Raw genomic sequence first — 21,505 nt, 5'->3', positions numbered from 1 at the left:
CGGGAGAGGAGTACAGGCTAGGGATATACTGTAGGGTCTGTGTGCGGGAGAGGAGTACAGGCTGGGGATATACTGTACGGTCTGTGTGCGGGAGAGGAGTACAGGCTGGTGATATACTGTATGGTCTGTGTGCGGGAGAGGAGTACAGGCTGGGGATAAACTGTGTGGTCTGTGTGTGGGAGAGGAGTACAGGCTGGGGATACACTGTACGGTCTGTGTGCGGGAGAGGAGTACAGGCTGGGGATACACTGTATGGTCTGTGTGTGGGAGAGGAGTACAGGCTGGGGTTATACTGTATGGTCTGTGTGTGGGAGAGGAGTACAGGCTGGGGTTATACTGTACGGTCTGTGTGCGGGAGAGGAGTACAGGCTGGGGATATACTGTACGGTCTGTGTGCGGGAGAGGAGTACAGGCTGGGTATATACTGTACGGTCTGTGTGCGGGAGAGGAGTACAGGCTGGGGATACACTGTACGGTCTGTGTGCGGGAGAGGAGTACAGGCTGGGTATATACTGTACGGTCTGTGTGCGGGAGAGGAGTACAGGCTGGGGATACACTGTACGGTCTGTGTGCGGGAGAGGAGTACAGGCTGGGGATATACTGTACGGTCTGTGTGCGGGTGTGCGGGAGAGGAGTACAGGCTGGGGATATACTGTACGGTCTGTGTGCGGGAGTGGAGTACAGGCTAGGGATATACTGTAGGGTCTGTGTGCGGGAGAGGAGTACAGGCTGGGGATATACTGTACGGTCTGTGTGCGGGAGAGGAGTACAGGCTGGGGATATACTGTATGGTCTGTGTGCGGGAGAGGAGTACAGGCTGGGGATATACTGTGTGGTCTGTGTGTGGGAGAGGAGTACAGGCTGGGAATATACTTTATGGTCTGTGTGCGGGAGAGGAGTACAGGCTGGGGATATACTGTACGGTCTGTGTGCTGGAGAGGAGGACAGGCTGGGGATATACTGTACGGTCTGTGCGCGGGAGAGGAGTACAGGCTGGGGATACACTGTACGGTCTGTGTGCTGGAGAGGAGGACAGGCTGGGGATATACTGTACGGTCTGTGCGCGGGAGAGGAGTACAGGCTGGGGATATACTGTGTGGTCTGTGTGCGGGAGAGGAGTACAGGCTGGGGATATACTGTACGGTCTGTGTGCGGGAGAGGAGTACAGGCTGGGGATACACTGTACGGTCTGTGTGTGGGAGCGGAGTACAGGCTGGGGATATACTGTATGGTCTGTGTGTGGGAGAGGAGTGCAGGCTGGGGATATACTGTATGGTCTGTGTGCAGGAGAGGAGTGCAGGCTGGGGATATACTGTACGGTCCGTGTGCGGGAGAGGAGTACAGGCTGGGGATATACTGTACGGTCTGTGTGCGGGAGAGGAGTACAGGCTGGGGATACACTGTACGGTCTGTGTGCGGGAGAGGAGTACAGGCTGGGGATACACTGTGTGGTCTGTTTGCGGGAGAGGAGTGCAGGCTGGGGATACACTGTATGGTCTGTGTGCGGGAGAGGAGTGCAGGCTGGGGATACACTGTGTGGTCTGTGTGTGGGAGAGGAGTACAGGCTGGGGATATACTGTATGGTCTGTGTGCGGGAGAGGAGTACAGGCTGGGGATATACTGTACAGTCTGTGTGCAGGAGAGGAGTACAGGCTGGGGATACACTGTACGGTCTGTGTGCAGGAGAGGAGTGCAGGCTGGGTATATACTGTACTGTCTGTGTGCGGGAGAGGAGTACAGGCTGGGTATATACTGTACTGTCTGTGTGCGGGAGAGGAGTACAGGCTGGGGATATACTGTATGTTCTGTGTGCGGGAGAGGAGTACAGGCTGGGGATATACTGTATGGTCTGTGTGCGGGAGAGGAGTACAGGCTGGGGATATACTGTATGTTCTGTGTGCGGGAGAGGAGTACAGGCTGGGGATATACTGTACGGTCTGTGTGCGGGAGAGGAGTACAGGCTGGGGATATACTGTACGGTCTGTGTGCGGGAGAGGAGTACAGGCTGGGGATATACTGTACGGTCTGTGTGCGGGAGAGGAGTGCAGGCTGGGGATATACTGTACGGTCTGTGTGCGGGAGAGGAGTACAGGCTGGGGATACACTGTACGGTCTGTGTGCAGGAGAGGAGTGCAGGCTGGGGATATACTGTATGGTCTGTGTGCGGGAGAGGAGTACAGGCTGGGTATATACTGTACTGTCTGTGTGCGGGAGAGGAGTACAGGCTGGGGATATACTGTATGTTCTGTGTGCGGGAGAGGAGTACAGGCTGGGGATATACTGTATGGTCTGTGTGCGGGAGAGGAGTACAGGCTGGGGATATACTGTATGTTCTGTGTGCGGGAGAGGAGTACAGGCTGGGGATATACTGTACGGTCTGTGTGCGGGAGAGGAGTGCAGGCTGGGGATATACTGTACGGTCTGTGTGTGGGAGAGGAGTACAGGCTGGGGATATACTGTATGGTCTGTGTGCGGGAGAGGAGTACAGGCTGGGGATATACTGTATGGTCTGTATGCGGGAGGGAAGTACAGGCTGGTGATATACTGTACGGTCTGTGTGCAGGAGAGGAGTACAGGCTGGGGATATACTGTATGTTATATGTGCGGGAGAGGAGTACAGGCTGGGGATATACTGTACGGTCCGTGTGCAGGAGAGGAGTGCAGGCTGGGGATATACTGTATGGTCTGTGTGCGGGAGAGGAGTGCAGGCTGGGGATACACTGTGTGGTCTGTGTGTGGGAGAGGAGTACAGGCTGGGGATATACTGTATGGTCTGTGTGCGGGAGAGGAGTACAGGCTGGGGATACACTGTACGGTCTGTGTGCAGGAGAGGAGTACAGGCTGGGGATATACTGTATGGTCTGTGTGCGGGAGAGGAGTACAGGCTGGGGATACACTGTACAGTCTGTGTGCAGGAGAGGAGTACAGGCTGGGGATATACTGTACGGTCTGTGTGCGGGAGAGGAGTGCAGGCTGGGGATACACTGTGTGGTCTGTGTGTGGGAGAGGAGTGCAGGCTGGGGATATACTGTATGGTCTGTGTGCGGGAGAGGAGTACAGGCTGGGTATATACTGTACTGTCTGTGTGCTGGAGAGGAGTACAGGCTGGGGTTATACTGTACGGTCTGTGTGCGGGAGAGGAGTACAGGCTGGGGATATACTGTACGGTCTGTGTGTGGGAGAGGAGTACAGGCTGGGGATATACTGTACGGTATGTGTGCGGGAGAGGAGTACAGGCTGGGGATACACTGTACGGTCTGTGTGCAGGAGAGGAGTACAGGCTGGGGATACACTGTACAGTCTGTGTGCAGGAGAGGAGTACAGGCTGGAGATATACTGTACGGTCTGTGTGCGGGAGAGGAGTACAGGCTGGGGATACACTGTACGGTCTGTGTGCGTTAGAGGAGTGCAGGCTGGGGATACACTGTATGGTCTGTGTGCGGGAGAGGAGTACAGGCTGGGGATACACTGTACGGTCTGTGTGCGGGAGAGGAGTACAGGCTGGGGATACACTGTACGGTCTGTGTGCGGGAGAAGAGTACAGGCTGGGGATATACTGTACGGTCTGTGTGCGGGAGAGGTGTACAGGCTGGGGATATACTGTATGGTCTGTGTGCGGGAGAGGAGTGCAGGCTGGTGATATACTGTATGGTCTGTGTGCGGGAGAGGAGTACAGGCTGGGGATATACTGTACGGTCTGTGTGTGGGAGAGGAGTACAGGCTGGGGATATACTGTACGGTCTGTGTGCGGGAGAGGAGTACAGGCTGGGGATACACTGTACGGTCTGTGTGCGGGAGAGGAGTACAGGCTGGGGATATACTGTACGGTCTGTGTGCGGGAAAGGAGTACAGGCTGGGGATATACTGTACGGTCTGTGTGCGGGAGAGGAGTACAGGCTGGGGATACACTGTACGGTCTGTGTGCGGGAGAGGAGTACAGGCTGGGGATATACTGTACGGTCTGTGTGTGGGAGAGGAGTACAGGCTGGGGATACACTGTACGGTCTGTGTGCGGGAGAGGAGTACAGGCTGGGGATACACTGTACGGTCTGTGTGCGGGAGAGGAGTACAGGCTGGGGATACACTGTACGGTCTGTGTGCGGGAGAGGAGTACAGGCTGGGGATACACTGTACGGTCTGTGTGCAGGAGAGGAGTACAGGCTGGGGATATACAGTATGGTCTGTGTGCGGGAGAGGAGTACAGGCTGGGGATATGCTGTACGGTCTGTGTGCAGGAGAGGAGTACAGGCTGGGGATACACTGTACGGTCTGTGTGCGGGAGAGGAGTACAGGCTGGGGATACACTGTACGGTCTGTGTGCGGGAGAGGAGTGCAGGCTGGGGATATACTGTACGGTCTGTGTGCAGGAGAGGAGTGCAGGCTGGGGATATACTGTACGGTCTGTGTGCGGGAGAGGAGTACAGGCTGGGGATACACTATACGGTCTGTGTGCAGGAGAGGAGTGCAGGCTGGGGATATACTGTACGGTCTGTGTGCGGGAGAGGAGTACAGGCTGGGGATATACTGTACGGTCTGTGTGCAGGAGAGGAGTACAGGCTGGGGATACACTGTACAGTCTGTGTGCGGGAGAGGAGTACAGGCTGGGGATACACTGTACGGTCTGTGTGTGGGAGAGGAGTACAGGCTGGGGATATACTGTACGGTCTGTGTGCGGGAGAGGAGTTCATGCTGGGGATATACTGTACGGTCTGTGTGCGGGAGAGGAGTACAGGCTGGGGATATACTGTACGGTCTGTGTGCGGGAGAGGAGTACATGCTGGGGATACACTGTATGGTCTGTGTGTGGGAGAGGAGTACAGGCTGGGGATACACTGTACAGTCTGTGTGCAGGAGAGGAGTACAGGCTGGGGATACACTGTACAGTCTGTGTGCAGGAGAGGAGTACAGGCTGGGGATACACTGTACGGTCTGTGTGCGGGAGAGGAGTACAGGCTGGGGATATACTGTACGGTCTGTGTGCGGGAGAGGAGTACAGGCTGGGGATACACTGTACGGTCTGTGTGCGGGAGAGGAGTACAGGCTGTGGATATACTGTATGGTATATGTGCGGGAGAGGGGTGCAGGCTGGGGATACACTGTACGGTCTGTGTGCGGGAGAGGAGTACAGGCTGGGGATATACAGTACGGTCTGTCTGCAGGAGAGGAGTACGGCCGGAGATATACTGTATGGTCTGTGTGCGGGAGAGGAGTACAGGCTGGGGATATACTGTACGGTCTGTGTGCGGGAGAGGAGTACAGGCTGGGGATACACTGTATGGTCTGTGTGCGGGAGAGGAGTGCAGGCTGGGGATATACTGTACGGTCTGTGTGCAGGAGTGGAGTGCAGGCTGGGGATATACTGTACGGTCTGTGTGCGGGAGAGGAGTACAGGCTGGGGATATACTGTACGGTCTGTGTGCGGGAGAGGAGTGCAGGCTGGGGATATACTGTACGGTCTGTGTGCGGGAGAGGAGTACAGGCTGGGGTTATACTGTATGGTCTGTGTGTGGGAGAGGAGTACAGGCTGGGGTTATACTGTACGGTCTGTGTGCGGGAGAGGAGTACAGGCTGGGGATATACTGTACGGTCTGTGTGCGGGAGAGGAGTACAGGCTGGGGATATACTGTATGTTCTGTGTGCGGGAGAGGAAGACAGGCTGGGGATATACTGTACGGTCTGTGTGCGGGAGAGGAGTGCAGGCTGGGGATACACTGTACGGTCTGTGTGCGGGAGAGGAGTACAGGCTGGGGATACACTGTACGGTCTGTGTGCGGGAGAGGAGTACAGGCTGGGTATATACTGTACGGTCTGTGTGCGGGAGAGGAGTGCAGGCTGGGGATATACTGTACGGTCTGTGTGCGGGAGAGGAGTACAGGCTGGGGATATACTGTACGGTCTGTGTGCGGGTGTGCGGGAGAGGAGTACAGGCTGGGGATATACTGTACGGTCTGTGTGCGGGAGAGGAGTACAGGCTAGGGATATACTGTAGGGTCTGTGTGCGGGAGAGGAGTACAGGCTGGGGATATACTGTACGGTCTGTGTGCGGGAGAGGAGTACAGGCTGGGGATATACTGTATGGTCTGTGTGCGGGAGAGGAGTACAGGCTGGGGATAAACTGTGTGGTCTGTGTGTGGGAGAGGAGTACAGGCTGGGGATACACTGTACGGTCTGTGTGCGGGAGAGGAGTACAGGCTGGGGATACACTGTATGGTCTGTGTGTGGGAGAGGAGTACAGGCTGGGGTTATACTGTATGGTCTGTGTGTGGGAGAGGAGTACAGGCTGGGGTTATACTGTACGGTCTGTGTGCGGGAGAGGAGTACAGGCTGGGGATATACTGTACGGTCTGTGTGCGGGAGAGGAGTACAGGCTGGGTATATACTGTACGGTCTGTGTGCGGGAGAGGAGTACAGGCTGGGGATACACTGTACGGTCTGTGTGCGGGAGAGGAGTACAGGCTGGGTATATACTGTACGGTCTGTGTGCGGGAGAGGAGTACAGGCTGGGGATACACTGTACGGTCTGTGTGCGGGAGAGGAGTACAGGCTGGGGATATACTGTACGGTCTGTGTGCGGGTGTGCGGGAGAGGAGTACAGGCTGGGGATATACTGTACGGTCTGTGTGCGGGAGAGGAGTACAGGCTAGGGATATACTGTAGGGTCTGTGTGCGGGAGAGGAGTACAGGCTGGGGATATACTGTACGGTCTGTGTGCGGGAGAGGAGTACAGGCTGGGGATATACTGTATGGTCTGTGTGCGGGAGAGGAGTACAGGCTGGGGATATACTGTGTGGTCTGTGTGTGGGAGAGGAGTACAGGCTGGGAATATACTTTATGGTCTGTGTGCGGGAGAGGAGTGCAGGCTGGGGATATACTGTACGGTCCGTGTGCGGGAGAGGAGTACAGGCTGGGGATATACTGTACGGTCTGTGTGCGGGAGAGGAGTACAGGCTGGGGATACACTGTACGGTCTGTGTGCGGGAGAGGAGTACAGGCTGGGGATACACTGTACGGTCTGTGTGCGGGAGAGGAGTGCAGGCTGGGGATACACTGTATGGTCTGTGTGCGGGAGAGGAGTGCAGGCTGGGGATACACTGTGTGGTCTGTGTGTGGGAGAGGAGTACAGGCTGGGGATATACTGTATGGTCTGTGTGCGGGAGAGGAGTACAGGCTGGGGATATACTGTACAGTCTGTGTGCAGGAGAGGAGTACAGGCTGGGGATACACTGTACGGTCTGTGTGCAGGAGAGGAGTGCAGGCTGGGTATATACTGTACTGTCTGTGTGCGGGAGAGGAGTACAGGCTGGGTATATACTGTACTGTCTGTGTGCGGGAGAGGAGTACAGGCTGGGGATATACTGTATGTTCTGTGTGCGGGAGAGGAGTACAGGCTGGGGATATACTGTATGGTCTGTGTGCGGGAGAGGAGTACAGGCTGGGGATATACTGTATGTTCTGTGTGCGGGAGAGGAGTACAGGCTGGGGATATACTGTACGGTCTGTGTGCGGGAGAGGAGTACAGGCTGGGGATATACTGTACGGTCTGTGTGCGGGAGAGGAGTACAGGCTGGGGATATACTGTACGGTCTGTGTGCGGGAGAGGAGTGCAGGCTGGGGATATACTGTACGGTCTGTGTGCGGGAGAGGAGTACAGGCTGGGGATACACTGTACGGTCTGTGTGCAGGAGAGGAGTGCAGGCTGGGGATATACTGTATGGTCTGTGTGCGGGAGAGGAGTACAGGCTGGGTATATACTGTACTGTCTGTGTGCGGGAGAGGAGTACAGGCTGGGGATATACTGTATGTTCTGTGTGCGGGAGAGGAGTACAGGCTGGGGATATACTGTATGGTCTGTGTGCGGGAGAGGAGTACAGGCTGGGGATATACTGTATGTTCTGTGTGCGGGAGAGGAGTACAGGCTGGGGATATACTGTACGGTCTGTGTGCGGGAGAGGAGTGCAGGCTGGGGATATACTGTACGGTCTGTGTGTGGGAGAGGAGTACAGGCTGGGGATATACTGTATGGTCTGTGTGCGGGAGAGGAGTACAGGCTGGGGATATACTGTATGGTCTGTATGCGGGAGGGAAGTACAGGCTGGTGATATACTGTACGGTCTGTGTGCAGGAGAGGAGTACAGGCTGGGGATATACTGTATGTTATATGTGCGGGAGAGGAGTACAGGCTGGGGATATACTGTACGGTCCGTGTGCAGGAGAGGAGTGCAGGCTGGGGATATACTGTATGGTCTGTGTGCGGGAGAGGAGTGCAGGCTGGGGATACACTGTGTGGTCTGTGTGTGGGAGAGGAGTACAGGCTGTGGATATACTGTATGGTCTGTGTGCGGGAGAGGAGTACAGGCTGGGGATACACTGTACGGTCTGTGTGCAGGAGAGGAGTACAGGCTGGGGATATACTGTATGGTCTGTGTGCGGGAGAGGAGTACAGGCTGGGGATACACTGTACAGTCTGTGTGCAGGAGAGGAGTACAGGCTGGGGATATACTGTACGGTCTGTGTGCGGGAGAGGAGTGCAGGCTGGGGATACACTGTGTGGTCTGTGTGTGGGAGAGGAGTGCAGGCTGGGGATATACTGTATGGTCTGTGTGCGGGAGAGGAGTACAGGCTGGGTATATACTGTACTGTCTGTGTGCTGGAGAGGAGTACAGGCTGGGGTTATACTGTACGGTCTGTGTGCGGGAGAGGAGTACAGGCTGGGGATATACTGTACGGTCTGTGTGTGGGAGAGGAGTACAGGCTGGGGATATACTGTACGGTATGTGTGCGGGAGAGGAGTACAGGCTGGGGATACACTGTACGGTCTGTGTGCAGGAGAGGAGTACAGGCTGGGGATACACTGTACGGTCTTTGTGCAGGAGAGGAGTACAGGCTGGAGATATACTGTACGGTCTGTGTGCGGGAGAGGAGTACAGGCTGGGGATATACTGTACGGTCTGTGTGCGGGAGAGGAGTACAGGCTGGGGATACACTGTACGGTCTGTGTGCGTTAGAGGAGTGCAGGCTGGGGATACACTGTATGGTCTGTGTGCGGGAGAGGAGTACAGGCTGGGGATACACTGTACTGTCTGTGTGCGGGAGAGGAGTACAGGCTGGGGATACACTGTACGGTCTGTGTGCGGGAGTGGAGTACAGGCTGGGGATATACTGTACGGTCTGTGTGCAGGAGAGGAGTACAGGCTGGGGATACACTGTACAGTCTGTGTGCAGGAGAGGAGTACAGGCTGGGGATATACTGTACGGTCTGTGTGCGGGAGAAGAGTACAGGCTGGGGATATACTGTACGGTCTGTGTGCGGGAGAGGTGTACAGGCTGGGGATACACTGTACGGTCTGTGTGCGGGAGAGGAGTACAGGCTGGGGATATACTGTATGGTCTGTGTGCGGGAGAGGAGTGCAGGCTGGTGATATACTGTATGGTCTGTGTGCGGGAGAGGAGTACAGGCTGGGGATATACTGTACGGTCTGTGTGTGGGAGAGGAGTACAGGCTGGGGATATACTGTACGGTCTGTGTGCGGGAGAGGAGTACAGGCTGGGGATACACTGTACGGTCTGTGTGCGGGAGAGGAGTACAGGCTGGGGATATACTGTACGGTCTGTGTGTGGGAAAGGAGTACAGGCTGGGGATATACTGTACGGTCTGTGTGCGGGAGAGGAGTACAGGCTGGGGATACACTGTACGGTCTGTGTGCGGGAGAGGAGTACAGGCTGGGGATATACTGTACGGTCTGTGTGTGGGAGAGGAGTACAGGCTGGGGATACACTGTACGGTCTGTGTGCGGGAGAGGAGTACAGGCTGGGGATACACTGTACGGTCTGTGTGCGGGAGAGGAGTACAGGCTGGGGATACACTGTACGGTCTGTGTGCGGGAGAGGAGTACAGGCTGGGGATACACTGTACGGTCTGTGTGCAGGAGAGGAGTACAGGCTGGGGATATACAGTATGGTCTGTGTGCGGGAGAGGAGTACAGGCTGGGGATATGCTGTACGGTCTGTGTGCAGGAGAGGAGTACAGGCTGGGGATACACTGTACGGTCTGTGTGCGGGAGAGGAGTACAGGCTGGGGATACACTGTACGGTCTGTGTGCGGGAGAGGAGTGCAGGCTGGGGATATACTGTACGGTCTGTGTGCAGGAGAGGAGTGCAGGCTGGGGATATACTGTACGGTCTGTGTGCGGGAGAGGAGTACAGGCTGGGGATACACTATACGGTCTGTGTGCGGGAGAGGAGTGCAGGCTGGGGATATACTGTACGGTCTGTGTGCGGGAGAGGAGTACAGGCTGGGGATATACTGTACGGTCTGTGTGCAGGAGAGGAGTACAGGCTGGGGATACACTGTACAGTCTGTGTGCGGGAGAGGAGTACAGGCTGGGGATACACTGTACGGTCTGTGTGTGGGAGAGGAGTACAGGCTGGGGATATACTGTACGGTCTGTGTGCGGGAGAGGAGTTCATGCTGGGGATATACTGTACGGTCTGTGTGCGGGAGAGGAGTACAGGCTGGGGATATACTGTACGGTCTGTGTGCGGGAGAGGAGTACAGGCTGGGGATACACTGTATGGTCTGTGTGTGGGAGAGGAGTACAGGCTGGGGATACACTGTACAGTCTGTGTGCAGGAGAGGAGTACAGGCTGGGGATACACTGTACAGTCTGTGTGCAGGAGAGGAGTACAGGCTGGGGATACACTGTACGGTCTGTGTGCGGGAGAGGAGTACAGGCTGGGGATATACTGTACGGTCTGTGTGCGGGAGAGGAGTACAGGCTGGGGATACACTGTACGGTCTGTGTGCGGGAGAGGAGTACAGGCTGTGGATATACTGTATGGTATATGTGCGGGAGAGGGGTGCAGGCTGGGGATACACTGTACGGTCTGTGTGCGGGAGAGGAGTACAGGCTGGGGATATACTGTACGGTCTGTGTGCGGGAGAGGAGTACAGGCTGGGGATACACTGTACGGTCTGTGTGCAGGAGAGGAGTACAGGCTGGGGATATACTGTATGGTATATGTGCGGGAGAGGGGTGCAGGCTGGGGATACACTGTACGGTCTGTGTGCGGGAGAGGAGTGAAAATTTACTAGATTATTCTATAGGCCTTCCCAAGTAGGCCTAAGCTTAATCAACACAGGAGGTCAATCGTGGGTACTTTTTTGATAACTTGGAATTAATAACCCAATATCCCTTCGGTGGTCAGAGGTGGGTTACAGAACAATCTCACTCGCTCAGGGCCTTATTCTGGTTCACACCTTCTGGCAAATTCCTTCTTAGATGGACAAAACCATGTGCACTGCAGGTGGGGTAGATGTAACTTGTGTAGAGAGAGTTAGATTTGGGTGGGGTTTTACTTCAAAGTGAGATCTACTGTATATTGCAGTGTAAAAATAAAGCCGTCCATATCTTCCCTGCACAGAAACAAAATAACTCACCCAAATCAAATTCTGGTTTTGTCCATCTAAGAAGGAATTTGCCAGGAGGAGTGAACCAGAATAAGGCCCTCAGTGGCTGACTGCCTGGACTAAGGGGTTTATTCTGGTTCACTCGCAAAGGCAAATTCCTTCTCAAATGGACAAAACCCATGTGCACTGCAGGGGGTGGGGGTCAGATGTAACATGTGCAGATAGAATTAGATTTGGGTGAGTTATTTTGTTTCTGTGCAGGGAAAATACTGACCTTTATTTTTACACTGCAATATAGATCTCACTTTGAAGTAAAACCTCACCCAAATCTAATTCTCTCTGCACAAGTTACATCTGCCCCCCCCCCCCCCCCTCTGTGCAGCATAGTTTTGTCTATTTGATAAGGAATTTGCCTTTGCGAGTGAATCAGAATAAGGGCCTACTGTAAATAACGAAATGTGTGTGTGTGTGTGTGTGTGTGTGTGTGCACCTTGTGACTGCACACACACACATTTTGAGTGTGATTAGTGAGGTCATGCAATAAAACTTTTCTTTCAAATTAGCTAGTTTTTACTATTTTGCAATACATTTGGGGTGCGTTTTGGACCATCAAGGAAGGTTGAAATGGTAAATGTTACCTTTATGGTACTGTTATCAATGTATAGTGACAGTTTAAAATTAATAGGAGCCTACCCAAAGTTCCCACCCATAAAATCAAAATAGGGAGGAAATACTGGAAAGTAGACAAATTTTCTAAACTTTTGGTTCCTGATGGCAAACTTTCCCTGCACCTACAAAGCTTAAATTTCTTATGCTCACTTTTGGGAACCAGAGGAATCGGAAAAACACCTGGGGAGCAGGAGTTTTATGATAAAAAAGTTTTTTGAGACACCCTAGCATACAAACATATTTATTTTATTTATTAACAGTTTCTTATATAGGGGGTTATTCTAGTTAATTCTTTCTGACAAAATCCTTCTTAGATGGACAAAACCATGTGCACTGCAGGCGGGGCAGATGTAACTTGTGCAGAGAGAATTAGATTTGGGTGGGGTTTTTCTTCAAAGTGAGATCTATATTGCAGTGTAAAATAAAGCAGTCAGTATTTTCCCTGCACAGAAACAAAAAAACTCACCCAAATCTAATTCTATCTGCACATGTTACATCTGCCCCCCTGCAGTGCACATGGATTTGTCCATCTAAGAAGGATTTTGTCAGAAAGAATGAACTAGAATAAACCCCATAGTGCAGCATATTCTGTTGCACTTTACAAAGAAGACAATGATACAAGAAACTGTGTATTTACAGACAGTCAAAGGTAGGAGGGCCCTGCTCGCAAGCTTACAATCTATAGGAAAATAGGCATTGATACACAAGGATAGATATTCTTTATTGCATAAAGTCCACCAGAATGCAGAGGTTCCTGCTGTGCTGTAAGATACGGTGACCTAGCAGTTTGGCCATGGGTCAGGTGGATGGAAAATGTGAAGAAAAGAGTGGATATGTGAGGACTGTATAGTGGGGATGTGATTAGATAGAAATGGTATATGAAGGTTAGATAGTTTTCTGATTTTCATCCCTTTTTATTTTGTTTGAGTTGTATTCTTCTGTGTGTACTTTTAAAATCTTTGTAACCATTTTTGTAACTAAAAGCTTTGAAGTATTTCTTGGAATAAATAATTCATAATTCAAGTTCTGATTCTGTGTTTTTAGCATTTACGTTAAGAGGGCGGCTTTTCGCTACTAGCCTTTTTATATAATATATTGTGTATCCGGATGTATGCAAGTGTTCTTCCAAACTTGCATTGGTGGCAGTGACCTTATATAGGGGACCCGTGTGCCCGTGTGTCCAAAGTGTATCCCAGTCATGGCCGGAGCTGCTCAGGTTGACGTATCTGGAGGAGCGACCGGTGGGTCTGTAACTATGTAGTTAGATACATACATACATACATACATACATACATACATACATACATCTAGTGCTCATTCTAGCACCCACTATCATTGAAAATCCATGCATTTCCTCTTCCCTGCCTGGGGTGTCACTGTCTGCTGTGGTGTTTCTAGCACAGGTCTGGTTTGCATATCAGTGCTGATATACAGACCACACTGTGCTAGAAACACTACAGCAGACAGCGACACCCCAGGCAGGGAAGAGGAACTGCATGGGTTTTCAAAGATAGCGGGTGCTAGAATGAATACTACATCCATCCATCTGATCTCTCTCCTTTCTTCTACTATGGACAAGGAAGTGCAGGCTCATAATGACAGTGGGTAGATCGGCACAACTTCATATATTGGCTTGATTTAGCCTGGAATGCAAAAGCAACATTTTTCTCTAATGGACAAAACCATGTGCACTGCAGGTGGGGCAGATGTAACATGTGAGCGAGAGTTAGATTTGAATGGGGTGTGTTCAAACTGAAATCTAAATTCCAGTGTAAGAATAAAGCAGCCAGTATTTACCCTGCACAGAAACAAACTAACTCCTCCAAATCTAACTCTCTCTGCACCTGTTACATCTGCCCCACCTGCAGTGCAGCAGGGTTTTACCCATAAGAGAGAGATTTTGCTTTTGCGATTCATGCTAAATCAGGCCTATAAGTGAGTATCTGCACTTGTCCCTGTATGTTTGCATGCAGCGCGGGTATAATTATGCTGGTTTGTTTGCCCCTCTTTGTGCAGGCCAGTGGCCATATTACACAGATAAAGGTCACAGCGTGCACTCTCATTGGACAGCCGCCATCCACTGATCACTTGGCTTATCTAATGCAAACAGCTGTAGGCCAGTACTTGTCACCTCTGAGGACACGGAGAGGTCGTCGGACTGGGATCAGAGGGGTTTTCTGCCAGTGAGGTTGCAGCATTCATACTAACCATTCCGCTTCAGTCACCTGATAAACGATGGCGCTTACACGGTGGTAACACGCGGTATTCACACCAAACGACATGGATTCATCAGTAGAATCTGCATTGTACAGTGTCCGGGTCACAACCTCTGGGAACAGTACAGACCGGTTAATTGTTAGTATTTAATGAATTAATCACTGATTACAAATAATGGGAGATTACTAACAGTGTGCTGGAGTAATGAGCGATTAAGCGGAGGAAAAGGTGGCACTGGTCTGATATAGGGCAATACCTCACCCACCGTACAGCGGGCTGTATAATGCTTCCCATGCCCTGTAAATTAATGATATGAATAAGCAATACATATGAGTTAATAAAATGAGAGGTAAACACCATAAACCAATGAACTGAACCCATGGAAACCCAAAATAACTACTGTAAATACAATCGGAAATACCGCAATATTTCTAATACGATGTTACGGGAATGCGTAAGGTCGACTGTGAAAAGGTCACTCTATGGGGGTGAATAGAACCATCGGGTGGTTCTCTCCCCATTGATGGCAAAAGTATTCAACATTGTCCAAAAACCACTGATGATATTGAATTGTCGCTGGGTCGATGCCCATCCTCTGCCCCTGACCGTATCTATGGGGGAAATTTACTAAGATGGGAGTTGTATTTCAGATAAGATGTTGCTATGGGCAACCAATCAGATCATATCTATTATCTTCTACAAGGTGCTAAATAAGAAGTAGATTCTGATTGGTTGCCATAGCAACATCCCATCTGAAATAGAACTTAGTAAATTTCCCCCTTTGACTCCCCTGTATCCAGTACATAGCGTTCAGTAGCCATTACAGTGGGTAATCACAGAATTAGAACACTATGTACAGTGTTATATCAGCCCCCGGGGTCCACGTGACGGTGACCTATGACAGGAACTTCTGCCTCGGCGCTGGATCGGCTCTCAGTTGAACCATGAAATGTTCCTGTGGTTAATGTTGGCGAGCAGGGAACGGGGTTAATGATCGTGTGAGAAGAATGTGGATAATATCTGCTGGGTCGGGTGTTTCAGAAGACACCATCCTGTAACGGCAGAAGCCCTGCAGCTGTCTGTGGACTACTAGTCCCAGCACACTGCCTACAGCAGCTATGTCAGAGTGATTGCATCGTACAGGTGAGTTGCTATGGGAACATGCTATCAATATGATTGTACCTAGGGGATGACTGTGGGAGAGATGTACTAAGCCTTGCAGAACCATAACATAAAGAGAGATAAAGTACCAGTAAATAAGCTCCTAACTGCCATGTTACAGGATCTCTATCCCCTATAGGTGACGTCTGAGAAACAATGAGTGACGTAGAAAAGTTCCAGTTCGCCATAGACCGCGGCGGTACATTCACGGATGTGTTTGCCCGCTGTCCTGGGGGAAAGGTGCGTGTGATGAAATTGCTGTCCGAGGACCCAGCGAACTACAAGGACGCCCCCACCGAGGGCATCCGGCGGATCCTGGAGGAGGTGAGGGACTCCTAACTGTCTGAGCGCTACAGTGACTGACCCCCCCCCTGCGTTATCACTGTTTCTAAGTCTAAAGTCAAAAGATTAACTAATATTGGTTGACAGTTAAAGGGTCGACATGGTCAAACTGTCGACATAGTCAAAAGTTCGACAGTTCAAAATGTTCAAAATGGACTCCATATAAGTGTAATTCATCCCCTCACTTTCAGGCACACTGGTACAGTGTATCTATATGGTGAAGTTGATGGTAAAGTTTTATAAAAACTCATATACTGTATACCTTTTGTCTACCCTTTTCATATCTACCTTTTGACCATGTCAACCAATAGTAGTCGACCTAAACACTGTAGATGTACTGACTGAATCCCCTAATTGCTTGCAATACTCCCGTGGCATGGTGTTAGCTCTACAGGATTAGGGTTACTGTCGCTCAGGAGCCCCTCCCTCTGAGGAGTTGGATGGAGTGTTCTGAGGGTTGACGGTGTGAGGAGTCAGGTGGAGTTTTCAGAGGATTGATGAGAGGAGGAGTCAGGTAAAGTGTTCAGAGGATTGATGGGAGGAGGAGTCAGGTAGAGTGTTCAGAGGATTGACGGTGTGAGGAGTCAGGTAGCATGTTCTGAGGATTGATGGGAGGAGGCATCAGGTAGAGTGTTCAAAGGATTGACGGTGTGAGGAGTCTGGTAGAGTGTTCTGAGGCTTGATGGGAGGAGGCGTCAGGTAGAGTGTTCTGAGGATTGATGGGAGGAGGCGTCAGGTAGAGTGTTCTGAGGATTGATGGGAGGAGGCGTCAGGTAGAGTGTTCTGAGGATTAATGGGAGGAGGCGTCAGGTAGAGTGTTCTGAGGATTGATGGGAGGAGGCGTCAGGTAGAGTGTTCTGAGGATTGACGGTATGAGGAGTTGGGTAGAGTGTCCTGTGGATTGACGGTATGAGGAGTTGGGTAGAGTGTCCTGTGGATTGACGGTATGAGGAGTTGGGTAGCATGTTCTGAGGGTTGACGGTATGAGGTGTCAAGTAGAGTGTTCTGAGGATTGATGGAAGGAGGAGTCAGGTAGAGTGTTCTGAGGAATGATGGGAGGAGGAGTCAGGTAGTGTTCTGAGGAATGATGGGAGGAGGAGTCAGGTACAGTGTTCTGAGGATTGATGGGAGGAGGAGTCAGGTAGTGTTCTGAGGACTTGGGTAAAATGTTCTGAGGACGATTTATGTAAAGTGTCCGGTCACATGTGACATCTGTTGTTTGCTGGCCCTGCAGGAGACCGGTTGTGCCGTTCCCCGAGATCACCCCTTGGATACAAAGCGGATTGAATGGATTCGGATGGGGACAACTGTGGCCACCAATGCCCTGCTTGAACGGAAGGGCGAAAGGATCGCTCTGCTGATCACGAAAGGCTTCAGGGATCTGCTCCACATTGGGAACCAGGCGCGACCCAAGATCTTTGACTTGGCAAGTCCCCATGCTTAATGAAGCATAAAGATATTATTTTCTGCTGCTCTGTGACTTTCGTACATAGGGGGTTATTTGCAGCCTTGCGAGTCCACCAAACTCCGCCTTGCGAATGGTTGGCTGCCGTATAGTGACATCCATTTGCAGGCCAGGGGGATCCACCCACATCGCTGACCATCGAAAGGTTGGCGCTCCAAATTACAGGGGAAAAGCAATACAGCCAGGGCAGAACAGTGTGTTGCCGGGTCCCGTCCCAAAATTCTAATAGGTGTCATGTGATGCTGCTGTAACCTCCCGGGCCCCCACTCTGCTACCACTGGGCCAGTGTATGCTCCCATTCTATAATACAGTATAATATACTTCCTATCACATATCAAGTGTTGCAGTGACTATACATTGTCTTATTCAGTAGTACACAGTATCTATGTATTACTAGCAGAACGACTTTTATGAGAGGCCATTTACAATGCATCACCATTGTGCTCTGGAAAATATAAGGGGGAACTCTCCCTGTGCACCTGCTGGGTGGCCTGGAACATGTGACCTGCCGGGTGGCCTGGAAACTGTGATAGTTATGTTGCAGCCACCCACTAAGCAGTATTTTGTGAACTTTGACATCCTGTGTAAATGGCCTGCTGGGCGGCTTTTGTTTCAGGAGATCCAGATGCCGGAGGTGCTGTACGAGGAGGTGATAGAGGTGGAAGAGAGAGTTGTTTTGGTGCAGGAGGGCTGTCGTCTCCCCAAGGACCCCTCTGTGAATACATATGTAGGTGAGATGTACACCGAGGCGGTACGTGCAATAGGTGGCTGGGCGTACCACACTGCCGGGCCTTATCTGTCTGCCGTACATGATATGACCTTGTCGTGTCAACATTAAACATGCATTATTTAAGCATTGACAAAAGATCAACACAAGTAAAAGGTCGACATGAATTTTTCAACTTTTTCACGGGGGGGGGGGGGGGGGTGGGGTGGGGGGGCTTTTTAATGTTTAACATCCACATGGCAACTAATTGGGAACGTTAAAGTTTGCGATTGTTGGTAAAGTCTGGTTCTTTATTTGTAGCAGGTAGTCTGCACACCAGGTTTTGCAGCTTGCCAGTTCTCAAGTTACAGCATGGCAGGTTTTCCAGATGGCTTCACAATGTGGGTGCACTCCAGATACCCCTACCGCAATCCCCACATTCCCTCAGCCTATTGCCCAGCCGCTAAAAGCCATTGGGAATGCTGTCTCTCTGTTCTGGACAAACATATAACTGGAAACCACAGGTGTTGTTAATTATTACTGATCTGTGAGACCTAGTATTGATACCATTACTTATCAAAGTGAATTACCCACCCATTCTGGTGATCCTGTAGTAAAGAGATACTTATATTGAATAAAGCTCTCCCTATACACAGTTTCTGACCTAACTATAAGTACGGCTTAGGACCGATTTGTGGACGCACAGTGCCCCTTTTGTATGTAGCGTTATCCTTTGCTGACATTTTGGACCATACCTATCAGGTTTTGTTCAAACGGTACTGAGGTGCCTAAATTACCCTTTATGAAGCAGTTCTTTTTGTACTACCTATCATGCGAAAACGCGTTGGATTATCTTTTACATTGGTGCCATCTCATCCATGTCTACAAAGGGATCTGAATTTTTTGAAGTTTTTATCTAATTTTATGACTCAGACTTTTAAAAAATATATACGCAAACTGTATACTGTATATAGACCTCTCGACTATTATTTACTATTGAGACCACAAATTCCACGTTATTGGGACTTTAATTTAGGGTGCCAGCCTACTATTGTTTCAGTACATTTTTTCTGTTTCCTTTTCAACAGGAAATTGTGTAGGACAGGCTGTCTCTCCACATATTCCACCATTTAAAAAAAAAAAATCTTATAGCGCGATTTGATGTGTATTGTATTACTCAAACAAACACACCACACACATATCTATCTATCTATCTGATATATTTATCTTTATCTATCTATCTATCTATCTGATATATTTATCTTATCTATCTATCATATCTATCTATCATCTCCATTTAAAGGGGTGTACACACGGCGCGATTTTGACTACATACATAGGGTCTCTATTGACTAGACATCGCTGGCTGGTGCATTTAGTCAAAATCGCTGTTGTATCTAGTGAAATCGCTAAGTTAAAGTCGCTCACTAGCAAAAATTGCTCTGTGTGTACACCCCTTAAGCCCTGCACTCCCAGTTGGTAAATCAACCGGCCTCAGTTTCTTCTGAGAATGCAGCAATATCCAATACAGTGGCGTAACTAGAATTTTTTCGCCCCCCCTCCCCCTAGCCCTCCCTCCCACCTTCCCAAGTGAAGTTAAAACCCCCCTTACTCCTCCGCGTGCCGCCGCATTCAGGATCCCGCAGCCGGCTCAGTCTCCTCCTGCAGTTCTATAATTACCATCACAAAATGGCTGCCCCCTAATAGCAGACCGTTTTTAAGGATGCTAAAGGAGGCCCGCGCCTCCTCTAGCATCCCCAAAAACTGTCTGCTGTTAGGGGGCAGCCATTTTCTGATAGTTATTTTTCATTAGAAGTACTGCAGGAGGAGACGGAGCCAGGACAAGATCTGCGCTGCAGCCGGGACCCTGAATGCGGCGGTGCTGGCGGCGGCATGCGGAGGGGTAAGGGGGGTTGTTATATATAGTTGTAACTATAGCCCCGCAGATCAGCGCCTCCCCGCCACCGCTGGGGCTGCTGGGCTATAGTTACACCACTGATCCAATATAAATGCAGGGTAGAAGAGGGACATCCAATAAATAGTACAACTTTTCTCAAAGATTATTAAAACAAAACGTTGATTCATAACATGGTTCTGTACTTTATTGTGCTACTAATATATCTATATAAAGAGAGCGAGGGGGGGGGGGTGTCACGACTGTCGGTCCATCCCAACAGCCGTGAGCCTGGCCTGTTTTAATTTTGCTTGACAGCAAATCGGTAAACGGGATTCAATTTCCAGCCTGCTGATCGGCCAAAAGTCGGGCTCGTTCTGCCAATATGGCTCTTCAATGTTGTCGGGAAAGACAGCAGTGAATAGGCACCCACTGCTATTTCCCCCGTCGCCATTTCCGATTGAATGTACCCCAGAGAGAGAGAGAGAAAGAGAGGTGCAGTGAAAGCAGGGCCCATGTGACAGAAAGAGGTGGAAGAGTGAGTGTGGATTGGGGAGATACTGTGTATAGAACAATAGTGGTATGTACTGGAGGAAATATGTTTATATAAGGAACCTGTTGATGATTGTTAGAGTTAATGTAGTGAGAGGAACTAATGAGCTATTTTTGCAGAGAGCTTTTAGTTAAACATAACATTTATCAATTACTAGTTAAAGTAAGTGGGATTACTCCACAGTCAGCGGAATAGAATAAGCAGGTTTTTAGTCAATGATGGCTTGAATGCCGCACAAGACACTATGGGGCCGGGATAATAATCCTCGGAGAGAGATTAAGGGGGGGATTCAATGCTGCCGTTTCCAACAGCATTGAATGCGGATTTCGTCAAAACAGATCTGGCTTAAAAACAAGTTGGATCTGTTTTGTCAGAAACAGGACACGCCCCCTTTTCACCAACGAAATTCTGCCCGTCGAGTATCTGTCGAGCACGGTGAAAACGGGCCAGAATTCTGACTGTTGGGATATTGCGACAGTTGAAATCCCAGATTGAATACCACTCAAAGTGTAGCGAGACAAAGTACTGACCAATCAGCTCCTAACTGTCATTTGTTTAAACACAGCCTATAACATGACAATAAAGAGCTGATTGGCTGGTACTTTATCTCTCTCCACTGTACCTCTCTTTTATTGGTACACCTCTATCTATATCTATCTATCTATCTATCCATCCATCTATCCATCTATTCTATATATAGAAAAAGGCTAACTACTCCTCACCTCTATGAGGTGAAGTACTGCCCCTTACCACTAGAAAGCACTCGACAGACGAAATTACTCAGAAAGTGAAAGCTATTTTTGCAGGGACACTGATCTTTTTAAAACTTGATGGATATGGAGAGAGGCAGCTGTAAAGACAGAGATTGGAGGTAGGAGCAGATAGGGACTGGGGGGGGGGGGGGGGGGGGGGTTTGTGGGCTAAAAACATTCACAGCTCAAAGCGAAGGAAAATTTCAGATGCCGTCATTTTAAAGGGCTTTTAACTAGCATGTCCTATTCCACCACTTGGCCTACACGCGGTCTAAGAAAATGAGTTTGATTTTTACAATAGTCATTATAGCAGATTTATCTTCACTGGATTGTATAATG

The 21,505-nt window shown here is 50.4% G+C and overlaps 1 protein-coding gene across 2 annotated transcripts in view; it reads left to right on the top strand.

Annotated features, from left to right (window-relative positions):
* OPLAH (5-oxoprolinase, ATP-hydrolysing) overlaps positions 1-21,505 on the top strand; it is a 71,057-nt gene that overhangs the window by 8,977 nt on the left and 40,575 nt on the right. For both annotated transcript variants that reach the window (XM_083144936.1, XM_083144939.1), the window contains exons 2-4: positions 15,594-15,778; positions 17,031-17,222; positions 17,878-17,992. In XM_083144936.1, the coding sequence (XP_083001062.1) occupies positions 15,611-15,778; positions 17,031-17,222; positions 17,878-17,992 (475 nt within the window). In that variant the 5' untranslated portion in view covers positions 15,594-15,610. The remainder of the gene's footprint in view (positions 1-15,593; positions 15,779-17,030; positions 17,223-17,877; positions 17,993-21,505) is intronic.

This window comes from Crinia signifera, chromosome 5, assembly GCF_055691185.1.
Source record: "Crinia signifera chromosome 5, ASM5569118v1, whole genome shotgun sequence".
In the NCBI taxonomy this organism is placed as follows: Eukaryota; Metazoa; Chordata; class Amphibia; order Anura; family Myobatrachidae; genus Crinia; species Crinia signifera.
The sequence above is the reverse complement of the archived record's forward strand: the minus strand, read 5'-3'. Positions and strand labels throughout refer to the sequence as shown.